Source organism: Trachurus japonicus, chromosome 18 (assembly GCF_045865225.1).
Source record: "Trachurus japonicus isolate A0001 chromosome 18, Traja_1.0".
Lineage (NCBI taxonomy): Eukaryota > Metazoa > Chordata > Actinopteri > Carangiformes > Carangidae > Trachurus > Trachurus japonicus.
This window is the reverse complement of record NC_140924.1, coordinates 31,013,224-31,035,821: the sequence shown is the minus strand read 5'-3', so window position 1 is coordinate 31,035,821 and position 22,598 is coordinate 31,013,224. Positions and strand designations below refer to the sequence as shown.

Below are 22,598 nucleotides of genomic sequence, written 5' to 3'. Positions count from 1 at the left end.
GTCATTGGTATTTAGTTCACAAGCAGGGGGGTGACTAAATTTAGAGCACTGCCAGCGCTGCTCCCTTACCCACCATCTATATCTCTCTGTAGTGTTATTACAGCAGCCTATAGGCTACCAGTGATTCCCTATGGCTACTCACTATACACTTGTGGTAAATTCTCTCTACAAATAGATAATAATTAATTACAATTATAACAGATTAATAAACATTTGGTTTATTAACCTAAAGTAGGTTAGATAAATGCTAAATGAGGTTACCTTAAAGGGATAGTTCACCCAAAATTAAAATTTCACTCATCATCTACTCACCCATTTCTCATGTCGGGGCTTCAATACAAGAGGGACATTACAGACGAGCAGTATGGAGGTATTTGGATGTTTTTTGGTGTGTCTTTTTGGACGAAGAAAGTTGGTATCCATTGACAACCATTATATGGACAAATACTGCTGCGCGGACCCCCCCGTAACTCAGAGAAGGTATGGAGGACTCTGAAAATTCTCACAGCCCTTAGTCGACATGAGGGTGAGTAGATAATGAATGAAATTTGAATTTTGGGTGAACTATCCCTTCAATGTGTAAACAGGTCCAAGTTTGAGATGAATAACAATAGTTCACATTAATAGTTGTGTAACATGCACACACAGTTCAAATGTATATTTTAGTAGGTCATACACCCACATTTATAATTACTGATAGTTAATCAATGCATCCAGTTTTCAAAACCCCTCTGGGTCATTAGGGGTGGAGTCAATGACGGGGTATATGAGTTCAACTGACAGGGCTGTGGGGGTATGACAAATAAAAACACACTCCTGCTAGGCCCCTTATTGTTCACCTGTGCTGTATTCATCACCACCACTGAGCTTTCATGCTACTCTGACACTGACTTAGCCACAGTACAAAGAGCAATCATTTGTTGCAATCTGGCAATTTGGCTAATACACACAAATTGAAAAGCAGTAAAAGGAATGCGAACACTCTTGCAAAAACACCGACACAGCTTTAACATCAACAGAAATAAGTTGCCTCAGCTGCATTTGTCCACTATCTGCGCTCCAGACTTGCAGTGTACAGCCAATAGTAAATATATTCAGCATGGGAACATGGCCCCCTCAGGGCCTGCAGACCAATCAGATACTATTTGTTTTAAATGCCATCATGTGCAATAGGACAGACCAGGGCTTAATAGGGTGCACTCACCTTATAATCCACTAGCTATGTTTTAATTGACCTTTAATTTAATTTACCCCCTGTATCTATTTCTTAAATTGGCAAAAGAGGAGGCAGGAGGAGAGTCAGCTTCCTGTCTGTTGGATATTAAAGGCAGAATGTTCACACGAGTGTTGCAATGCTCAGCATATAGAAACGTATGCCAGGGTGCCCTGTGCAAATAAATATTTTTGATGCATCGTCTGTATTCCAGTTCAGGCTCCACCCTTTTTAATGGCTTTTGAATCCTGCAAAGAGTTTCCCCAATCTAAACTGTAGGGGAAATGATTTCTCTTTATCGCCTCCCTCTGTGTCCTTATCTCTCATTCTCTAATGGTTCAGTCGCAGTAGGGACCCGCTGTTATTATGTAACGGCTGGTCACCATGGGAACATTTACCCCCACCCCGCCCCCCTCCAACCCCTCTGCGTTGGATACAGAGCGAGTGACTATTGAAGACAACACATCATACAAGAAGCTTCATGGGATGGTACAGCAAGCAACAAATGGCCCAGAGCAAAGTATTTCATGCTTGGAATAAAGAGCAAAGAGCACAGACACACAGAGCAAGTTGTGAAATAGTGCTATTCTGCTGCATTTATTTTGAAAAAAAAAAAGCTTCATGTGAAATGATATCTGAATTACGTTCGAACAGATATTGATTAGGTATTGCATTATAACCACAATAAGCATCGTTTTGAATGGAAGCAATACAGTGAAATGATCGCAGATACACTACAGCACGTCAGGATGCTCAGTGAGTCAGATGAGAAACAACACAATGTTGTGTGGTAAATCTTATTTATGTTTATGAGACTGCCTGGTGTGAATCACATTAGGACATTATGTACACTCTGTGGAAACACCAACATGGTTTAATTTATAGAGATGATTGCAAATCTATAGCAAAAGGCCAAACCACACACAAGTCACAAAATCCATTACATACAAAGCAGATTTCCCACTGCCAGTAAACATATCATAAACCAAAACAAAATCTTCTTTTGTATTCATAATTAGGATTCATCAATGTTCTTTTATTCTACTTTCACTCCCCAACTTAATGCATGTATCATTTGTAGCCTAATATACAGGGGGCTGCAATGGGACTATTCACTTTGCCCAAGTGGCCCAGGATAAAAAGTGTTGGAATCAGAAACGGCCACTTTGGGCTTCTCATCTTCTCCTTCTCTCCCTCTCAGAGTAGTTAGTGGCCACATGCTAATGCACTAATTAAAATGCACCAGGTAAATAAGCAAATTAATCTCAGTTATTAGATCTTACATAACAACATGACCGCCCACAACATGCTGAGTTATAGCACTAACCTTTCCTCAAGTTTTAAGCCTCACTCCAAATGCATCACTAATTGCGTTCTGACAGTGAAATGATGTCTGCTCTGAAAAGCAGCACACAGGTACCCAACGTCAAGTTTCACGGACTGAGAATCAAACAGAAACTGGTAAAAATCAAAAAAAAGGGTGCACATTCACTGCAAGAACCAGCATGCTAAATACACACACCCACAGCAGAACATTCAACCATGATTAACAGCAAATCCACAAGCAGAAAACAATAAGAGACAATCTTTGCTTGTAATTTCCTACATCATGGGTGGGTCACTGTTTCTTCTTCTCTTTGCATCCTCTCATTTCTGATTTCATAATCACCAAAAGCATTTTGTATATTTTGAAAGTTTAACTATTTAAATCCAGATACACTGTATACTATGTATACTATATCATCACTCAAAACCTTCCACTTTATCATCACTGAACCTGCTCATTTACAGTCAATATTGCCATTCTTCACAACATACTCACACCCACTTCAGTGTATTCACCAAACTAGATAGCTCTTCACTCACTTAAATGTTAATGAAATCATTTCCAAATATTGTAAAAATCATAATATCTTCACATTTGATAATTTCATGCAAATATTTCACCTAAATCATTTTATGTTAAAGATTTAAGAGTAAAAAGTAGAAAGCGTTTTTTTTCTTCTTTTTTTTAATGTAGTAGCTGTAGCTGAACTCTGATGTGTTACGCTCACAAAGATTGACTTGCATCCTACCGTCTCCAACTCCAAGTGCTGCTGGTGTACACAGACTTGTAAGTTTGCTTTCCCAGAGGCTGCTTATACTCGGGGGAAGGCGCCGAGTACCCCCGGTTGGCCTCTGTCACAGACCTCTGAGGCTGCCACTGTCTGGGCAGAGACCTGTAACCAGCATGACCGGCGGGATGGGAGACAGCACTCTTTGTTGGTGAGACAAATGATGGCAGGGGAGCTCGGCTCTGACTGCGGCTCTGGCTCTGGCTCTGGCTCCAAGTCTGGCTGCCTGTTTTCCGCGGTGCTTGGTAAGACACCCTGGCCTTCCACTCCACCGGCGGCTCAGGCAGCAGTTTGCGCTGGGCTGCCAGGCGGATGTTTGAGGCGAGGGTTTGGTGGAGATTCTGGGAAGTAAAGGCTTCATCCACCAGGCCAAGGGGATGCCGGGAGGCAGCCTCCCAGGGAGAAAGGGGTTTGTGGCCTTTCTCCAGCCAGGATGTCTGCCTTGCTGGGGTAGTTGTCGAGGCCCGAGTCGGAGGCCTGGGAGAGGAAGAGGTCGAAGCTGACTTCTGGCCTGTCGATGGCACTCTGGCAGGTGGAGAAAGGGAGTAGCTCCTGCCAAGAGCCTGTAAAGAAAGATCCAGACATGTTTATTTTAGTAAGGCTCATTTTGTTTGGCTGACTGGCCTTCTGGCCAGATCACATCAGCTTGAAAAACGATGGAAAGTTTAGTACTTCTTTGTCAACAGTGCTACAATTTTGTAATTCATGGTTTGAAAATATACTCTGTATTCTTTGTGTAAAAATATGCAAAGAAATATTAAGATGTGAGATAGCCTGCAAAATAAACCGTCCAAGCTGTTAAAGACTCCATGACACTTATTATAATCAATTCTATTCTGGACCTCCATTCTGCAGTAAGCCTTCACAACCCAGTGTTTTAGCATCTGTCCAAACAGAGTCCACGGTTTCCCAGAACAACTGGCTTATGAGAGTGCATGGGCTTACCAAAGTAAACTACATTCAGCTTGTCTTCACTGGATCTGATCTGCTACACAGCAACACTTTGAAAGTCTAATAGTGAGATGGTGAAACTGCTAAGTGCATGATGGTAAAATCTCCACCGTGGAAAGCCAAGGGTTATGTAAGGTGAAAAAGCACCTCTCTGCTGCTACACATTCTGTTGGATAGGGGAGACGTGCAGAAAAGGCAGTGCTGCCATCATCTGGTGAAAGATGTGTAAGATCAGCAGACTGGAAGAGATGACAAAGATGAAAGAACAGAAAAGGAAAGAGCGCTGCCATAAAAAAGGAGAGAAATGTAGCTGATTGAGTCAAAGGGGAATAAAGTCTCTGCTGACTCAGGTATCTGGTAGGCCTGAAATGCCTTTGGCAGTGTTATCCTGGATTAAGGCAGATACCAGAATGGATGAGTAGATTAGTAGACAATCTGAGGTCATGTTTTCACTCTGCTAAAGGAGTCTGAACATATATTTGCCTTACACTGTTTCAACATGAACTACATTTGAGAATGGGTGGCTGAATTCAAAGAGGATGTGATTTTTAAGTTGAGCATCTGCCTTGTTGTGATTAATGCATGGATACTTTACAATACTGGTTACAAAAGACAAAGATACATTTAACATAACAACTAAAGCATAAATGTGTGGTGACTGAACCTTGAATAAATAACTTTTTTTCTCTTTTTAATTAATGCATACATGATGTGGCTGTCCATGCATGACACAACATGGATATACATTTCAGCAGGGGCCCACTCACTTGGGCGCCATAATTAACCAGTGAGGTCTTCAGTATTCAGTGAAATCGCCAGTCTAATAATACCCTTCATACATACATCATGAGGTAGTCATTTAGCAGGAATGTGCTTCTCAAGCATTCATCTCAGTTCTGTAAGTAGGTGATTCTGGTAATGAGGTGTCTCTAGCTGGTCTTAACAAGCACTTTATAAACTCCATTTTATTTTATTGTTGAAAACTGGTTCATTTTGATTCACCCCTTTTGCAAAAATATTAGTGTGAATATTGGCATTTCAGTAGAAATGCAATTGTTTGTGACTGATATTCAATCAGTATTTCTGTCTGAGCAAATAGAGAATAACCGTGTCACTATTTATAGTACAGGTGGAGAAGTGGTGAATTTCAGCAAGATGAAATGAGAATAGACTGGAAATAGAAGAAACCCAAAAGCATGCTCAAAAGGATAAAAGGAAAGAAAGCCAAACAAGGATAAAAGACATTTAATGGCACTGCAGTGAATCATACAGAAAGTGCACTATGAAGAGAAACACACAAAGGAAAAGGAAAAAGAAAAGAACACAAAGAACAAAAGCAGCCCTGTACCAAAAATATATTTGTGAACATTATTGGGCTGGTTATACTTTCAACAATTCTTCTTTGGTATATTATTTATCAGCCATTCATATAAAATAAAAAGCAGGAGAAGATGCGTGGAAGAGGCTAGAAGAGTGGGTAATGCTACATTACACCATATTTTTCTGTTATCAGAAAAGAAATACTATGGGGGTCTGAGAGATAGTAGCTTTCACTTGAGGCTTAAGTTGAAATTTAAGCCTACTATCTCTGGAGCACAGCACTCCCTCTCATGAGGCAGTTTAAATATAGTATCCAACATGATGCAACAGCTGGTAAAAAGCTTAAAATAAAACTAACCCACTTAAGTAGGTGCTGCGGAGAAGACACTGGGGAAAAGCACTGAAGAAAATGTTTACTAATCAAGCTTTTGAAGTTTAGCCAAGCCAGTATAGTTGTCACTTTTTGTAAGAAGTCCTGCTGTATTCTCTGGCTGTTACTTGAAACTCACCAGCGCTGTTACATAATCTCTGTACTCTGTACTGACATCACTGACATTGCAAATTTAGCCCTCTGCCTGGTATCATTACACTCCACAGCCCCCCAGCCTTCAGCCTTGCTACTTTATTTTCACTCCATTTATTTATTGCAATTTTTAGTTGGTTTTCTTTCTTTTTTCTTTTTAATTTCATAAGGTTCATAAGGAATTTTCTTCTTTTCAAAACTCAACTTCCTGTTGTCACTGTCTCGTATCATTCACCTGAATTCATTTTCTTCCTTCTTTTTTCTTCCATTTCACACTGAGACTCATGCTCCCCTACATTCTTATATTACCCACACTTTAAATTCTTTTACATAAATTACATTAATTTATCATTGTTTTTTTTTTTTAACTGTATATATCCATCTATATCCATTACATTATTTTATATAAATTATTTTGGCTACATTGTGTCTGATAACATATACTTACATCCTATTCTTATTGTTAGGTTCTTAATTTGTTTGTAATGTCATCCGCATTAGCTCTGAAAACCATCAAGCTCTGTTCTATAACAATAAGAAGAGCTAGAGGAGGTGAAGATAGTCATTATAAAACCAATGGTATAGGCTCACAATGTTCCACTTGGCAGTGGACTGCAAGAGCATCAACCATTTGGTTCGAGCATCATGATTCTACCAGAATCACTCTTTATCAACTGCTGCAGGCTTCCACACCTGTGCTGAGCTCTTTTTAGCTGTAAACTTAGGCTTAGGAGCAGCTGCAACGTTGCCACCTGATGCAGATTCAGGCCTTGCAGCCACAGGGAAACTAGGAGCAACAAAGCTACTGGGAGGCTGTGGCTGGTAAGGTACAGAGGGAGCTGCCATGTAAGGAGGGCTGCTAGCTGGTTGGTAAGGGCCCTGTGGCACCTGTTGGTAGGGATTGTTTGGAGACTGAGGGGCTTGGGGGTGATAAGCAGGTGGGGGAGGTTGTTGATACTGTTGGTTATATGCTTGTTGGTATGGACCAGCAGGGGGTTGCTGATAAGTGTTGGGGGGTACATAAACATTGGCTGGGGGTTGCTGGTAGTGGCCATCATGCATCATTGGCTGCATGGGCATCCCATAGGGCTGCTGGGGGTATGGAGCATTATATGGTCCAACTGGCTGGATGGGAGCCATTTGCTCATATCTAGGTGGTTGGTTTTCAACAGGGGGGTTAGGAGGTGCACACTCTGGCTTAGGGGCAGCAGGCTTGGGAACCTCTGCTGGTGTACCATAGGTAAAGAGTGAGGAATTGAGTTGATAGGGTTGATGCTTCATCACATCTATAACATTAAGAGGTTTAGGGGCAGGCGCTTGTTTGTCTTTGCCTTTTTTCTTAGCTTTGGATGAAGGACTACCGGGGGGAGGCTGCTTTGTTGCTGCTGGGGGATAAAACGGGGACTGAATAGGATTAAATGCCCGTGAAGGTGGAGCACGTACATTGGGTGTATATTTCCACTCAGTTGGTAAGGAAGCAGCTGGTGATGTTGACCGGCTTGCCTTGTTTGCTTCCACAGTCTCTGAGTCCACAACATACTTCTCCATACGAGACTGCCTCTTGGCGAACATATCGGCTCCTTTCCCTTTGACGACCGGCATTTCATAAGACGGACCTGCTAATGATGGGTTTAAGACAGTAGCCATTGGGTTGATGGGTGATGAAACTCTTTGACCGACGGTAAAAGAGTGCATTCGCTGTGGTGGAGATGGTGGTGTACGGTTTTGTGGGGCTATTTGCGGTGACTGCCAAGGTTTTGGAGAAGGTCGATTGTTAACCAGTGATGTGGAAACATTTACAGATGGTTGCTGTGACTGTGGTGTCCAAGCATTCGCAGGTGGCTGTGGCTGTGGCTGTTGCTGTTGCTGTGGCGGTGACTGTGCCTGAGCTGGTGCCCAAGCAGTATTCATTGGTGGTTGTGGTGGAGCTTTTGAAGTGGATGCTTGCCAGTTTGGCTGTGGTGTGGGCTGGGGAGGAACTGGCTGAGCCCAAGGTGGTTGATGTTGGGCCTGACTTTGCTCTTGCGGCCACGATTTCACGGCTTGCTGACCATGCTCTGGGGGTTGCTGGGCCCACGTTGGTTGGGGCTGGGGCTGGGGCTGGGCAGGTACTGGTGCCCATGGATTCAAATTAGGTTGAGGCTGTGCTTGAGGTTGTGGTTGGGCTGCTTGCATCCAAGGTGGCTGAGGTGGGGCTTGAGCTTGTGATGGAGGCCAAGTATTAATTGAAGGTTGCTGCTGTTGTTGATGCTGACTTGATACCCACGGTGGTTGAGGTTCACTTGGTGCTTGGGCTTGTGACCATGCTTGTTGTGGAGCTTGTTGTGGAGCCTGTTGCTGTGGTTGCTGAACCCATGGTGGCTGTGGCTGTGGAGTTTCTGGCTGAACCTGCTGAGCCCAGGGAGGTTGCACTTCAGGTTTTTGCTGGGGTTGTTGTACCCATGGTGGTTGAGGCTGAGAGTCTGTCTGTGATGGCTGTGCCCATGGCGCCTGAGCCTGCTGCTGCATTGGTTCATGAGGTTGACCCCAAGTTGGTTGCATTTGCTGCTGCTGTGGCTGCTCATGAGAGTGTGCCCAGGGTGGCTGAACCTGTGGCTGAGGCTGCGGTTGCTCTACAGGCTGCGCCCAGGGTGGCTGAACCTGTGGCTGAACCTGTGGCTGAGGCTGCGGTTGCTCTATAGGCTGCGCCCAGGGTGGCTGAGCATGTGTCTGGGTATGTGCTTGCTCTTGAGGTTGACTCCAGGTTTGCTGAACTTGAGGGGTCCAATTATTAGTAGGGGGTTGAGGCTGTGCTTGGGGCTGAGGAGCTTGACGTGTCACCCATGGTGGTTGTGGTGGGGACTGACTTGGAGGCAGTTCCTGGGGTTGCACTTGAACAGGATGCCAGGAATTGGAAGGCGGCTGGTGTGGCTGTGATTGAGCTGGAGCCCAGCTAGTCACGGGTGCAGGTGCAGGAGCAGGCTGAGGCTCAGCTTGCAGGGGAGAATTCATATGACAATTTTCTTCCTGAGCTGTCGCTTGTTGAGGCTGTTGTTGAGATTCATGCTCTGGAAGAGTCTGTATGTGCTGCTCCTCTGTAGTAGTGCTGGCAGGAGCCTCCTGGGGGGCAGGAGGGGGAGAGGGTTCAGGAGCAGGTGCAGAGGTTGGCTCTAGTTCTGGAGCATGGGTAGTATCTGCGGTGGGGGCTACAGCAGGTGTGGATACACTATTTTCAGCATGCTGAACCGTGTCCTGGTTGGTCATTTCTATCTGTGGGGACCAAGGAGGAGAGTTGGGGTTGATCACAGGCTTTGGAGCCACTGGTGGAGGAGTCTTATGTTTAACTCGTGGAGACTGGAGAAAATTACAAGCCTCAGCCCCAAGGCTAAGGTAGTCTTCCTCAGGTCCTGACTCTACACCCAACTTCTTATCACCCCTATTCAGGAGGTTCAATAAAACTGGGTTAGGTGATACTTTTGGTGCTTCCTTAAACTGAAACATAGGCTTGACAACATTTCTTTTCCTTGAATCCATCAAAAGGCCAGTCCGAGATGCAGGAGTAGAAATTCGTTCATCGCGAGAAGCTATCTGCTCTCCTTGGCCCGCTGAATCTTGGTTGGTCCCACTCATTGCGGGAGAATAAGGGGCAGCTGCCATGTTTTCAACTGAGAAAGGCTTGGCAGTGCGATTGCTGAAAGAACTCTGCATTTCGTTCGATTCATGTTGGACTGTACCATTAACATTGGTAGAATAGTGCTGCATTTGCTGTTGTTCTTGGTGATATTCTTGCTGTTGTTGATACATTTGCTGTTGCTGTTGATAATGCTGCTGTTCATACTGCTGTTGCTGATACTGCTGCTGCTGTTGGTATTGCTGCTGCTGCTGCTGCTGTTGGTAGGCCTGCTGCTGTTGGTACGCCTCCTGCTGCTGTTGATAGGCCTGTTGCTGCTGTTGGTAGCTCTGTTGTTGCTGCTGGTAGCTCTGTTGTTGCTCGTAGTACTGCTGTTCTTGGTATTGCTGGTACTGCTGATGGCTTTGCTGGTGTATGTTTACATCCATGTAAGCCTGGCCCTCTGTTGTGGACTGCATGTAGGAGTGCTCCACTGTCTTCTTTTCATTTTCCTGCACTGCCTCCACAGCAATCCCCTGGCGCCGAAGCTCGTCATGTTCAGCAGAAATCTCATCCATCCTCAGACGCCGCTGGGCAAACATTACGGCTCCTTTACCCTTAGTTTCAGGCAAACACTCCATCTCTGCTTGGTTGTTCAGGTTCCTTTCAATTTCAAGGAGACCCTTGTCCCAGTTGATAGTTAGCACACCTTTGCTACTATGGGCATTAGTGAGGAAATTCTTATCTATTTCAGAATCGCCAGGAGCCACAAGGGTAAATTCAACAGTGTGGGTATCTCGTTTGTCTTCTTCGTTTTCCTCGTCCTCTTCGTCGCTGTACTCTGGTTCGTCTTCTCCAGTGCCGTAGCTCACAAGTGTGTATTTCTTGGCCCTCTGCCGATGTTTCTTGAACATCAACACCCCCTTGTTGTTGGGGTTGGACGGAGCAGCCGTGAGGAGGAGAGCAATACGTTTACATTTGGACTTGGCCTCCTTCACCTGCTTCTCGGACAGACTCTCGCTACGCCTGAGCCCTGTGCAGAGAAGAAAAAGAGAATTCAATGTTTACAAAGGTCGCAGACTGGAGAATTAATAGCAAATGCATTGTATAGATGAATTTCAGCTGAAATTGTAGGTATGAATGAAACACAAAACGTCATCAGCAGTGAATCTGTTTGTTAAAAAAAAACAAAAAAACATCCTTGACCACTTGCTTAAGGCCAATTTCAAGGCAGCCCTTTCACACCCTCTCTACATTGATCAAGTAATTTCAAGTCAATTTTATAAAATGCCTATCCTGAATATCAGTTATAAAATAACACTGTGTTTTATCAGAAGAATTCAATTTGGTTCTGTACTGGTTTGAATAGAAAAAGCAAATCTTGCACAAACAACATGGTGGAAAAATTTTGTTTCGAAAACATTAAGCAAACAATCTATATGCCTAACATTTCACTTATATCCATACAAATTAGTCTCATCATAAATAATGTATAGCTCAAACCAAAGCAGAGTTTCTACCAGACTAATAATAAATAATACTGCATGTTTACACAGACAAATAAAAACTATTAATGATACTTTCACATAAGAAATAATACAGTCCACATATTGTTAGTCTACCTATACTTCTTCTCTGTGATTGTATTTCTCCAATTGCACATTTGTTTGAACATAAATCATCAAACCATAAACCCCTCTATCTCTGACCCATGTCTAATAGCCTCATTTGTTCACAGACAATGCACATCATTAAATCATTTGTTAATCCCATAAAAGTAGCCTGGAACAGGAACAGAGGAAGATTAAAGATAGTCATGCATGCAATAGATTCACCAGGACCAGAGCGTCTTGACAGTCCCTCTCTGTAACTTCACAAACTGTCCCCTGAAAACCTTCTGCTCTTCTCAAATCTATCCCATTTGTTGACACTCAGAGCAAATTGATAACAGACATCATGCCACAAACACTCTCTCAATCCATCCAGCAATCCAAAGCTGCAATAAAATAACAAGTAGCCTAACTCTTTTGTATTCCTGCAAGACTAACCTGAAGGTGGAGGAGGCAGCGGGAGTGAGCAACGGACTCACTTTTTTAGCTCAGTTAAAGCACTCAGTTTGAAAGGATCAGGTAACGGGCTAGGGGAGCACATGCTGGTGTCTGTCAAAGGGCCACTTCTGCAGGCATCATCAGCGTGCTGGTGTTATATTTATGTCTTCTACACAGCTCAGAGGAATGCCTCAGTATCCATATTCATCATCAAGCCTCTTCAAATGAGCAGTTTAAGATGTTTTATAAAGTATAGCATTATCTTACAGATTATCAATTCATAGTCTTTTTTTCTCTTTCCTCTTTGATTCTTTATATTTAGCTTTTGTGGACTGTCACCATCCTATTTGCACTCTGCAACCCTAGCACCGCTTTGATTCAGTTGTAATTCTGGTTAGACCCGGATGTATCTGCTTCCATTCAAAGGAATGAGCACCCTTCCTCCAACTGCAGTGAGAGAGACATCCTATTTTGAGACGTACACACACTGGGCCGTCAGGATTTGGAATGCACACATGTTGTTGACAAATGCAATTTAGTGACTTATTAGCTTGCAGCCTATACCGGAAAAAACAGGCCCTTATTACCCACATGCTAAAATTCAGAGAGAGTAGGAGTGCTGAGAATAAAAACTGATATAATCCAAAGATTACTCACTAGCGTGCCTTGCCCGATGCTTGTTAGGTTTGTCCTGATCCCACTCTGAGTCAGACTCCTGACCTTCTGCTGGTGTCACCTCATCTGTGGGAATTTCAAATGAGACGGTAAAAGAACCGGGAACTCCCTCGCAGTGCCCTCCTCCTTCTTCTCCCTCACTTTGGGATCCAACACTTCCACTGACCCTGGGGCCACCCACACTCAGGATGCCCCTCCCTGCCCCCGATGCCGACGGCTGCTGCAAAATGACCTCCACCTGGCCCAGCATCGAAGGGGAGCTGAGCACCACCCCATGCTGGCCGAGCGGCTCTCTGACAGGGTGTGGAACGCGGTATGATGCGGTGGTATGGACAGTCTCAACGGCCTCTCTGCTTGAAAGCTCCCCCTCAATCCCATGAGCGCTCCCAAGAGATGTGCAGCCCGCGTCGTCCAGTGTTTGCTCAGACAGGGACACCTGGAGCTCGACCATGTCTCCTGGGGGGAAGCTCCGCCGTACTTCTTTTTCCTTATAAACAGCCTCTCGGGCACCGGAAGACGGGGCATGTAGCTGGGTGCAAAGGAGCTGAGGTTTCCTGGGGAATCGTGTGTCCAACTCTGCATAGTAGGCCTCATCCCGGGACTCAGATACGTAGACTTCCCTGGGGCTTTGGGACCTGTGCTTTGGGGAGAAGATGTGGAGGGTGGTGCTCTCTAACGCAGCGTTAGAGGAATCCCTCTGACCACAGTATGTCTCTTCTGATTCATAGTCTTCAGGGGGAACGGAGCAGTGTCTGTCAGAGAAAATGGAAAAACATCAATTTGCAATTGCATTAAAATTAATACAAGTTAATGCCATTTCTTATGTTAAGTGGTCTTTAAACAGGATAGTGGTGAAGTTGTTACTGCTTCTATATGAGAAACTGGTGATCTTTATTTGGTCATTAAATAAGATTTTAAATAAGAAATACATCATCACAGATAAGTGGGGGAATTGGTCTGTTGACTGAGTGCAGCCTGTCTTCCACTATCAAAGATGTCAACCTAATAAAGCAGATTAATCTTCAAGGAGCAACGTAAATGAAAGGGTCGGGTCTCTGAAGTGGAAAGTAATCGCATTTCAGCATCGTTCTACCTAATTTCTACTTTCAAGGTCAGGAAAGAACAGCATGGATGCCATAATGTCATTATCTGTGACTGTTCTGATTGAATTTAAGTCAATTATAGTAGATGTCGGAGACTAATCCTTTTGTCCAACTGTGAACACAGAATAATGGATGTTGACAGCTCAACAAGTTGGGGTCATCTGCTCTCATGTCTGAAGAGACAGGAACCACGCTGTCATAGAAACAATGTCAATAAAAAATACTGCCCTGTGTTTATAGTCCTGTAATACTCAAAAAACACTTGAGTTATACAGTATAATGGAATTAATGCAATCTAGGACTGAAAATTGATGTTTCTATACAAAAGTGGACTACCAAGTGGGACTATAATGGATTGTGCATTGTTACATTCCTCTGCAAATACCTACCTTTCAGAAATGGTAATGCTACTTGTTCTTTTTCTTTTTTTTTTTCTTTAATTGTATTTCGATATTTATTTCATTATTTGGGGTATGATGATGTCAGGCAATGTATTGTTCTGTAATATAATAATGATAATAATAAATAAATAAAAAATCTAAAAATAACTACAATCAAGCACTAGTTTACACTTTAATATGCCTTCTGAACATGTCGTACAACTCTCTGCAGCTTAAACGTGCGCACAATAAGGCACGTGCAGCAATATTTGTGGACATGTCACTCTGATAAACACACTGGCAGTGCCCACTGAGTGATGGCCGAGCAGCTGCATATCAATCACACACAAAAAACACACTTTGGCCATGCCAGTTGGAAGGTCAGCGTGGCTGACACACATTAAGTTCCCAACACACACATATCCTGTCCATATATACACATGAATGCACACAACTATGCAAAGGGTGAAAGCCATAAAACATGCTATCTAAATGCTAATATAGTCACGCTATAATGATTTTTGCATTGATGTTTTCCACAGTCAGGATTAACTGCCTGGCTCACTCACACATGGATATTGTAGTCTTACAGACTGCAGACATTTTCCAATGTGGTGTTGCACTTGTGATGTAGTTTCTGCAATTCATTGGGTTTCCCTGGGTACTGCTTTGGTCTTGTTAATTTTATAAGGTGGTATGTGTGTCTACCTTTTGAGAAGCAGCTGCAGGCAGTCGATTGATGTGTCAATGACGGCGGTGGCTCGTAAGAGGGTGAGATCAGCACATGGCTCTCCATTTAGTGACACCACCTCATCACCTTCCTGCACTCCAGCCAGGAAGGCACGGCCACCTTCTTCTACCTGTGGATGACAGCATCACAGCAAGGAGAAAGATTATTACTAAAAATTTAAAAAAACAATTCATGTTTGGAATTAATACCATCAACAGAGGTTAGTGTCAAGATGCAAATATGCTCCCCATTGTAGAGTTTCATTGTGTGTGAATTTCAATCTAACTATATCACACAGAGCCCAACGATTTGTGCTGCAGCAGAAAAAGTCTCAATAAATCCTCTTTAAAAATGTTGTCACTTTTATTTGTTCTGAGGTCATAGTACAGAAACCTCTGCCCCAGGTCAGCAACATAAATCCATTTTGATCCAGGAGAAAGCAAGAGGACAATAGTATTTTAGCAGTATTTCTGGATTATACAAAAGAGTAAAGATGCATTATGCGTTCTCATGAGAACAAAACGAGAAAACATAAAACACTGGTTTATGTTTAGCAATAAGCTCAGCACAATGTGGGAAGATAAAACTTGCTAAAGACTTGCTAGAAATACTAAATGGGCAACATGTGACGTTTCTAAACTCAAGCCAGACATGTATGATAATGTGCACAGAGGCCAATAATTCCCTGTGTCGGCCTACTGACGTACACTGGAGTGAATCATATATGAAAATATGTTTTTAGCCTGGATTATTATTTTAGAGATATTAACTGAGTGTGTGATGAGATTGCGGCCTTTTATCGGAATTAATTCAAGTCGCTGTAGAGTCGAGCAACAATTTGCACGAATCGCACTCCAGTGTACAACTCATGTCGCTGACAGGGAAGACCGAAGCTAGATGTACAGTAATAAAAGGGCTAATTCTACCTGGTGTTTTAACCGTGTGGCTGCATATCATATAGCTGTAGGCAAGCTCTGCTCAGATCCACTTGAAGGGCATCTCTTTACACAGTTAGACTAATGACTGATGGTTTTGTTCTCTTGTAATTGGTTCCCGAGGCCTATAAAATGGCTCATTAATAAGAGGATTTAATATGGAGAAATACCCCATAAATTGAACAAAAGGCCACTTATACTGGCAAGGGGATAAATGATGACTTAAGCTTCATGCATTTAAACGCTTGAGGGAAATATGTCAAGATATTTCACAAACACTACAAATAAATAGCTTTAGTTCAGTTTGAAACATTTGCAATGCTGTGCTCATGTCTTGACATTGGTCCCAACTGGGTTTTAACATGTGCCCCATGACATCTCCAGTTGTCTCGTCTTGTTGCATGTAATCCTCCCCTCTTTCCCATGTTCCCTGTCTGTCAACAGACAGAATGCCTTAAAAATGTTAATCCATATCTTCATCACTCAGTTCATTCACCATAATGAAGTCGTGTGTCTTGATCTAGGTCCTGCCTCAAAGGATTAAGTTGCACATTTACACAGTAATGTTTATGATACAGCAGAGTCGATACAGGTTAACCTTTGATGACACAGAACTGAGTAATTGATCGTGCTGCTCTGCATCGATCACACTTAACTACCCCTACTGCCATGGCAACTCTGTCTGCAAGATGAACCACTCCATCACAAAACCAAAACACACTCCCTGGTTTCTAATATTAAAGTCATCCAGAAGGACCTCCTGGCAAGAAGCAGCCACATAAATCCTAAAACGGCTCACAGCTCAGGTAAATTAAAACTGATAATAGCCATGGTTATCCGTCTCACCATTTCCCCACAAGGACATGGAGTTGATGTCTTTGTCCTCCACTTCTTTACTTTACTTACTTATCCAAAATGGAAAAGCTAGTTTAAAAAAGTGTTCCAACCAAGAAGTTGCAATATTAGGATTATTATCAGGATAAATAGGGGCACCGAGTGGATGGAAAAGCCAAAAAATATATAAAAATTAAAAAGAATTAGGTTAAATAATGTTATAATTTTACAACAAAATGTAGACTTTATAATCAATATTCTTTTTGGAATTTGACAAACACTAACTATTGTCTTTTTGCAGCAACTACCTCTGCAAGTGTGTGTCCAACTGTAGAGACCTGCAGTATGACAACCTTGTCACTAGATGGCAATATACACACACATAGTCACTCCTTACTGCTGGAGGATGGGGACAGGAAGGAATCCATGCATGGGTGTTAAGAAATGTGCATGGGAAAACACTGCAGCTAAAGTCCAAAAATATAAAAATGACTGTGTGAAGGTGTATTTGGTGTGTGCCACTACTTTTGTTTCATCACTTAAAATCAAAGGCAAACAACTTTGACTACCCCAGATTCTGAGAAGAACAAAAAGCACGAGTCTACTGTACATAAGCAACAACCAGGGCAATAAAATGAGACTATATATACACAAAAGTATTTTATGAGTTACTTTATTGAGCTGGTATGTTTCAGGTAAAACCTGAGTGACTCCATCGCTGAGTTTTTAAGAGTTAACAGTGACCAAACAGACCCTATAAGGCAGCCTGTTTGTGCAGCCTGACCATGGGGACCTCCACCTCACTACGGGGATGACGGTTTGTCTGGAGCACCACAGCAACCACTCATGCTCCAAAAAAGGAGGGGAAACATTTGTCGTCTTCTCTCCTCGCAAAACAAAGATACACAGGGACCAGTGCAATGTTCAAAGGAGGTGAATACCGCCAAGTACTGAACCTCGATCTTGCTGGTCATAAACTGATTGTAAAGAGAGACAGCTTTTACAGTGATTGGACTGGAAAGAGCAACAAATAGATGCTACTGTAGGAGTCAGACCAGGCGGAACATAAACAGTGTTGGACAGTTTTTACAAATAAAGTGCTCTCTGAAAATAGCATTGGCCCAATCATCAGAACGTACATTATGTGGGGCCACAATTAGACAGCATTATTTGGCCATGTTATCCTGGGTTGCCCATTTTCAAATTATCTATTTAATAGGTTTAAACACAACGGAAAATCACAGGAAATACGGGACTGCATTATGTGTTCATGTAGCTCCTGGCGGTTCCTGCCCTTCGCAGCTTTAAGTAATTATGTTTTTACAATATTTTCCAGCTGCTTTACAGGTAGCACTTACACCATGTGGCGAGAATAGTTACATTTAAAGTCTTCATTCACTCATCTATTCTATTTTTGTCTTACAGCTGAATATTTTCCATTAGAGGGCCAGAAATTAAACATATTGCATTCCATTTGTTTTGAATTGTATTGTCATTATTGGAGCGTTTCTTCAGGGACCCCAGTTCCCTTTAGCTTAAACCACATCTTTAAAATTTTGGTTTTCTAATGTAGATTCACGTTGGAAAGCAGCCTACATGGACAATAAGCTGATAGTATTGATAACACGAGTTATTTTGATAAGAAATGACTGACAGCACAGATGTTTACTTTGACAAACCTGACAGAAGAAATGTCATGTGAACACAGTTATGCTTGAGTTTCCGTCCAAAGAAAACCACATATCTCCAAGTTTGACAATGTTGATTTTTAAAAGATAAATTGAAGGATAAAGTGTTCCTTTAAGGGTTTCTGAACTGCCCTCTACTTCTTAAGTTCAATAAACAGTTTAAAAAACCCCACTGGGTTAGCTGAAAAATACCACAAGGCTCATCGGGACTCATCTCATTACAAGCTGACATTTAGGGGACATTTTTCCACAGAGCAATGACCTCTTTCTAGATCATTTTCAATGTCATTCAGATAGAATAGAAATCATGTCACTATTGCCATAATTCCTATCGTCATAGGAGTAGGTTCATTACCTTTAATTATCGGTGCATGTTGTTTTAGGATCGGCAGGGCAGAGCTGCTCAGCGAACACAGTGGAGGTGAATGGTACAGGTCCCCCTGTCCCTCAAAACTCATCAAATACACAATCCAACAACTCCAAAACACTCTGGTGGACAAGTTGTGACCTGCACATTCACCACGCATGGATCTCAAAACAACATGCACCGATAATTAAAGGTAGGGACTATATGACTATAGGGATTATGGCAATTTGCAAATGTTGAACTATCCTTTTAAGGTACAGTAAATTTAGATGCTTATTTTGACAAATATAGACATTGACATGCAAAAGTGAGGCCGAGAGCATTCACAGCCAGCTACTGTAACACCAGAATGTAAACCTGTTGGATAGTTGTCTTTAATTTGTTAAGTGATGTTAAATGTTTTTTAAAAAAAAGGGGCGGGGGTCTGGCACAAACATCATCTGAGGTCACTGCTGCCTCCTGGGACCAGGATGTGGATGTTTGGCTGAAAAACACAAATGCCAAAACTCCAGTAATGGAAGGAACTGTGGAGCACTTTGTTTACTCCAGGAAAACTGTGCTGAATGAATGAGGCAATGGCATTTTCCTGATTGCTTGGCAGCTTAATAAGGTTCCTATGGTGCACTATTAGGGGCAGAAACATCAGCAACAAGAGTCCTCTTTCCTCTGTAAAGGGCAAGATAATCCAAGGCAAAGAGCGCTTCAAATTGCAGCCAAGAATGCAACTCAAACAAATTTAGATAACGTTTGGATTAATTCATTTGACCTGGAATTAATTTTACTGTGCAGACCCCAGCTAGTCCCTCAATTTTAAAGCTTTGCAAACTTACATTACGATTACATTTGCTTTGCCATTCAGTGTTCCATAACTGATCTGATGCATGCTGACACTCCACATACCAAGATGACATACCTTAGTGATTAGGGCCCAGAAGAGTACTGCTCAGGTTGGGATGATTTCAGCTATTTCTATTTCTTAATATCTGTTTAGTATTAATACACATGACATCACAAAGTCTTTTTTACTTTTACTTAAGTGTCCAAAAGTGCACAAACATTGTTATCACAGATCAGATGTAAACTGTTCCATGCTTTTCTAAAAAGGTGCACTGGTGTATTTGTGGGTCGGGACTTGCAAGATGTTGTATTGTGCAGTTTCTGTTGCTTTAAAAATAAAGTGACCTCATCAACTTTGTACTCAGGCCATGACTCCAACTAAGAAGAAAAATACAGCTTCCCTTATATGGAGAGAACCTTTTTTGTGCCCTTACACTGTACTGCCTGTCAGTGCACTGAACAATCACTTTCTCTCGGGAAACAAAACACAGTTTTTTACTGCATTCAACAAAAACTTTTTAAGAACAAACACAGTTTTATCAGACACGGGAGAACCTTAGGACTATTTTGTCATGATCTTGGTATGTTTGCCTTTTTTCAACTTTAACTAACAGTCGTTGCTCTCTGTCCTTCCCACAAGAAGAGTTTGGAGGTATGTTTAAAGTTATGCCTTCCAGATGAGGTGGACTAAAACCCCCAGATGTCCCAGACTCAGCCATATGCATCATATGTAGCTACTTCACTTTAATAGGCAAACACTTAAATCCAGTGTGTTTACAAGACTCTTATGTAACACATGAGAGCACTTTTGACGCTAGATCACTCTTAACACAACATGTATGCCTAAAGTTAGACTGTAAAGTTTCAAGAGAAAATGAAAGCTTAAGCCAGCATTGAGGCAGGAGGCATTCTCCCATGTGGGGCAAAGAACAGTGGACTTTACAGTTGTTTTACTTGCTGAACCTCACTGACGCTGCCACCAAAACATTTTGTAAGAGTTATGATGGATCCTGTTATTTGCTTTGATGAAAACAGGCTTGTTTGATTACCATCAATCAATGGCAATTAGTTTGTTGGAAATATCTGATGGGATCCTGAAGATGTCTGTAGCTTATAGCTGATTTTATCTTTATGTTCATTTGGTTTTGGATACTTTATATACTTATGGAAACAATTTCAACAGAGACCTGCAGTATAAGGGTATCAACGAATAATCTTAATTTGGTGCTTTTATTCTGACATCCGACATAAATGCCAGAACTCGATAATACGAGATTTATTCCAGTCTCGATGTTTATGAGCCTCTTTGAGGTGGCTCCATTGATGTGCAGCCACTTAAATCAATCTAAAGATACTTTTGTGCTGAGTAGTGTGGAAATAATACATGCAGCTATTCACAAATCACAATTAAAGTCATAAATAAACTTCAGAATTGCAGTTTCAAATGTTTGAAAGAGGTTAAGCGTCTGTGATTAAAATGAGCTATTGATACTTTCAGAGTGCTTCTTCTTCGTCTGCTGCTGGAGCTTTGATGTCACAGGAATGCAGCTTAACAAAAACATTTACATTTTCACTACATGGTGGACAAGTTGATGAGAGATCTGTGTAGTTTAAGTACTCGTCGTGAACATGCATTACTATACCATATATAGAGCCTCTACTGCTCTTCAGAATAGAACCCAGACTAGCTTTTATCAGTGTATCTTTCTCTCACTTTTCTCTCAAATTGATGCCATCAGCCGAGCTATATGCTTCAAAAATAATCATGAACTTAACATCTTACGAAAAATGAAAGAAAAACTAGTAGATTTGAGGTTTGTACAAATGCTCATTCTCTGTAATAGTGGATTATTTAAGTACCACTTAAGTGCAATAACTTCTCCAGTACTGCTGACATTATGGACCATATGTATGTAAACTGTAATACTACTTTTTCCCATAGGATGTCAAAAGGACCTCCCAGATCGTGTCATGATGTGTGATCATGTCATCACAGCAAAATGTAAAAGAAGCCTTAATATAACAAGTTATAGGAGTTAGAGCTGAAGTTCATTCACTTATTACCTTATGTATCAGACAACATGGAAGATGATATTGATATGATATTAAGTTAACATTAAAATTAAGTGTAAAAAAAAAGACTATTAACCTACCTACATCAATGTACACTCCACACTCTGCCTATATCATGTAAATGCATTATAACAAAAGTAGCTTGTGTTAACTTTACGGTTTATTATCACACTATCAGGTTAAACAAATGGCAAGTTGCTGAAGTGTTAACACAACATTTGCCTACCCTCCATCCTATAACCACCTGCATATTTAATGTGAGATCTGCTCATATCTCAGTTTTAGCTGGAACTCCAGGACATGTTATGTGTGCATTGCTTTTTCTACCTAACACACACACACACACACACACACACATACCTTTCACTCTTCAGGTTGGTTACTCGTCTTTATAAGCTTGGCTTTCTTGTTATAATCTTTGTGAGTGATAACAGATCACACTGCCCCAGGCTTCACACTCTCTCTTGGCCTTGACCATATAAGGGTCCAGAGGAATCTCGCACCAAAACACAGCCAACGCACACAAAAATGCAGTGACACGCACTGCTTGGAATAATGATCTCCCACTAGAACTGTTCAACCTCAGATTTTTTTTAAGTTAATGACTCAACAAAACTTTCCAAACTGATACGGATCTCATTAAACGAACTGGGGGATGAAGAAGATATCCAGTGTCTAACAATAACAAAAGTTTCATTAAACGGTCATTCTTGCAGAAAGAGCCTTATATTTTCTATTGATCCAACAATAGCAACTTTCCAAACACAACAGACATAGGCTACATATAGGCTGGAGGGGTACCTGTGAAATTAGGAAAGGTCTGTAGGTGTCCCCCTCTCCTTCTCTCAGGGTGAATCCCCAGGGTGAACCCCCACGCAGCGTTACGCAGATGTAATCCCCAGTGCCCATGCTGCCCCGAGCTCCTCAGCCAAACCTCCACAGCGCGCTCATCGAGCTGACAGCCAGACCGGCAGCACTTTACAAAAAACCACCTCCACCGCACCACTGTATAATCCCCATCATCTGAGCGCTCCCTCAGTCCAGCCCGCTTTGGAGACGTCACGGCGCACAGGCCCGCCTGCAGGCGTCGCACGCAACTGGTGGTTTGTCTTAAACAGCTACACTGTAGCTAAACAACCGAGGGCGAGCACCTGAATAAACTTGGCCAAAAAAGCCACGTAATATTGTCGTTATTTAAAATAATAATATAATATAATA

At 42.1% G+C, this 22,598-nt stretch overlaps 1 protein-coding gene across 3 annotated transcripts; it reads right to left on the bottom strand.

The window, feature by feature from the left end:
* Positions 1-1,783: 1,783 nt before the first annotated feature.
* Positions 1,784-22,359, bottom strand: synpo2a (synaptopodin 2a). 3 transcript variants are annotated; one of them, XM_085806374.1, is made up of 6 exons: positions 22,182-22,359; positions 14,625-14,776; positions 12,416-13,185; positions 8,774-10,743; positions 7,565-8,710; positions 1,784-3,890 (listed from the first exon to the last, which is right to left on the bottom strand). In XM_085806374.1, exons 1-6 carry the CDS (start codon positions 22,287-22,289, stop codon positions 3,285-3,287), a joined length of 4,752 nt encoding a protein of 1,583 aa, XP_085662500.1. In that variant the 5' UTR covers positions 22,290-22,359; the 3' UTR covers positions 1,784-3,284. The 3 variants fall into 3 exon arrangements, with proteins under 3 accessions (XP_085662500.1, XP_085662499.1, XP_085662498.1); XM_085806373.1 differs by lacking the exon at positions 1,784-3,890 and having other exon boundaries at positions 5,508-8,710; XM_085806372.1 differs by lacking the exon at positions 1,784-3,890 and having other exon boundaries at positions 5,508-10,743.
* Positions 22,360-22,598: the final 239 nt, after the last annotated feature.

Bases quoted from the DNA above. Each gene is read 5' to 3' on its own strand.
- synpo2a (XM_085806372.1), bottom strand. From the start codon at position 22,289: ATGGGCACTGGGGATTACATCTGCGTAACGCTGCGTGGGGGTTCACCC. The intron at 14,777-22,181 runs GTACCCCTCCAG...TGTCATCCACAG, and splicing joins GACCTTTCCTAATTTCACAG to GTAGAAGAAGGTGGCCGTGC. The intron at 13,186-14,624 runs GTAGACACACAT...TTTCTCTGACAG, and splicing joins CTGCAGCTGCTTCTCAAAAG to ACACTGCTCCGTTCCCCCTG.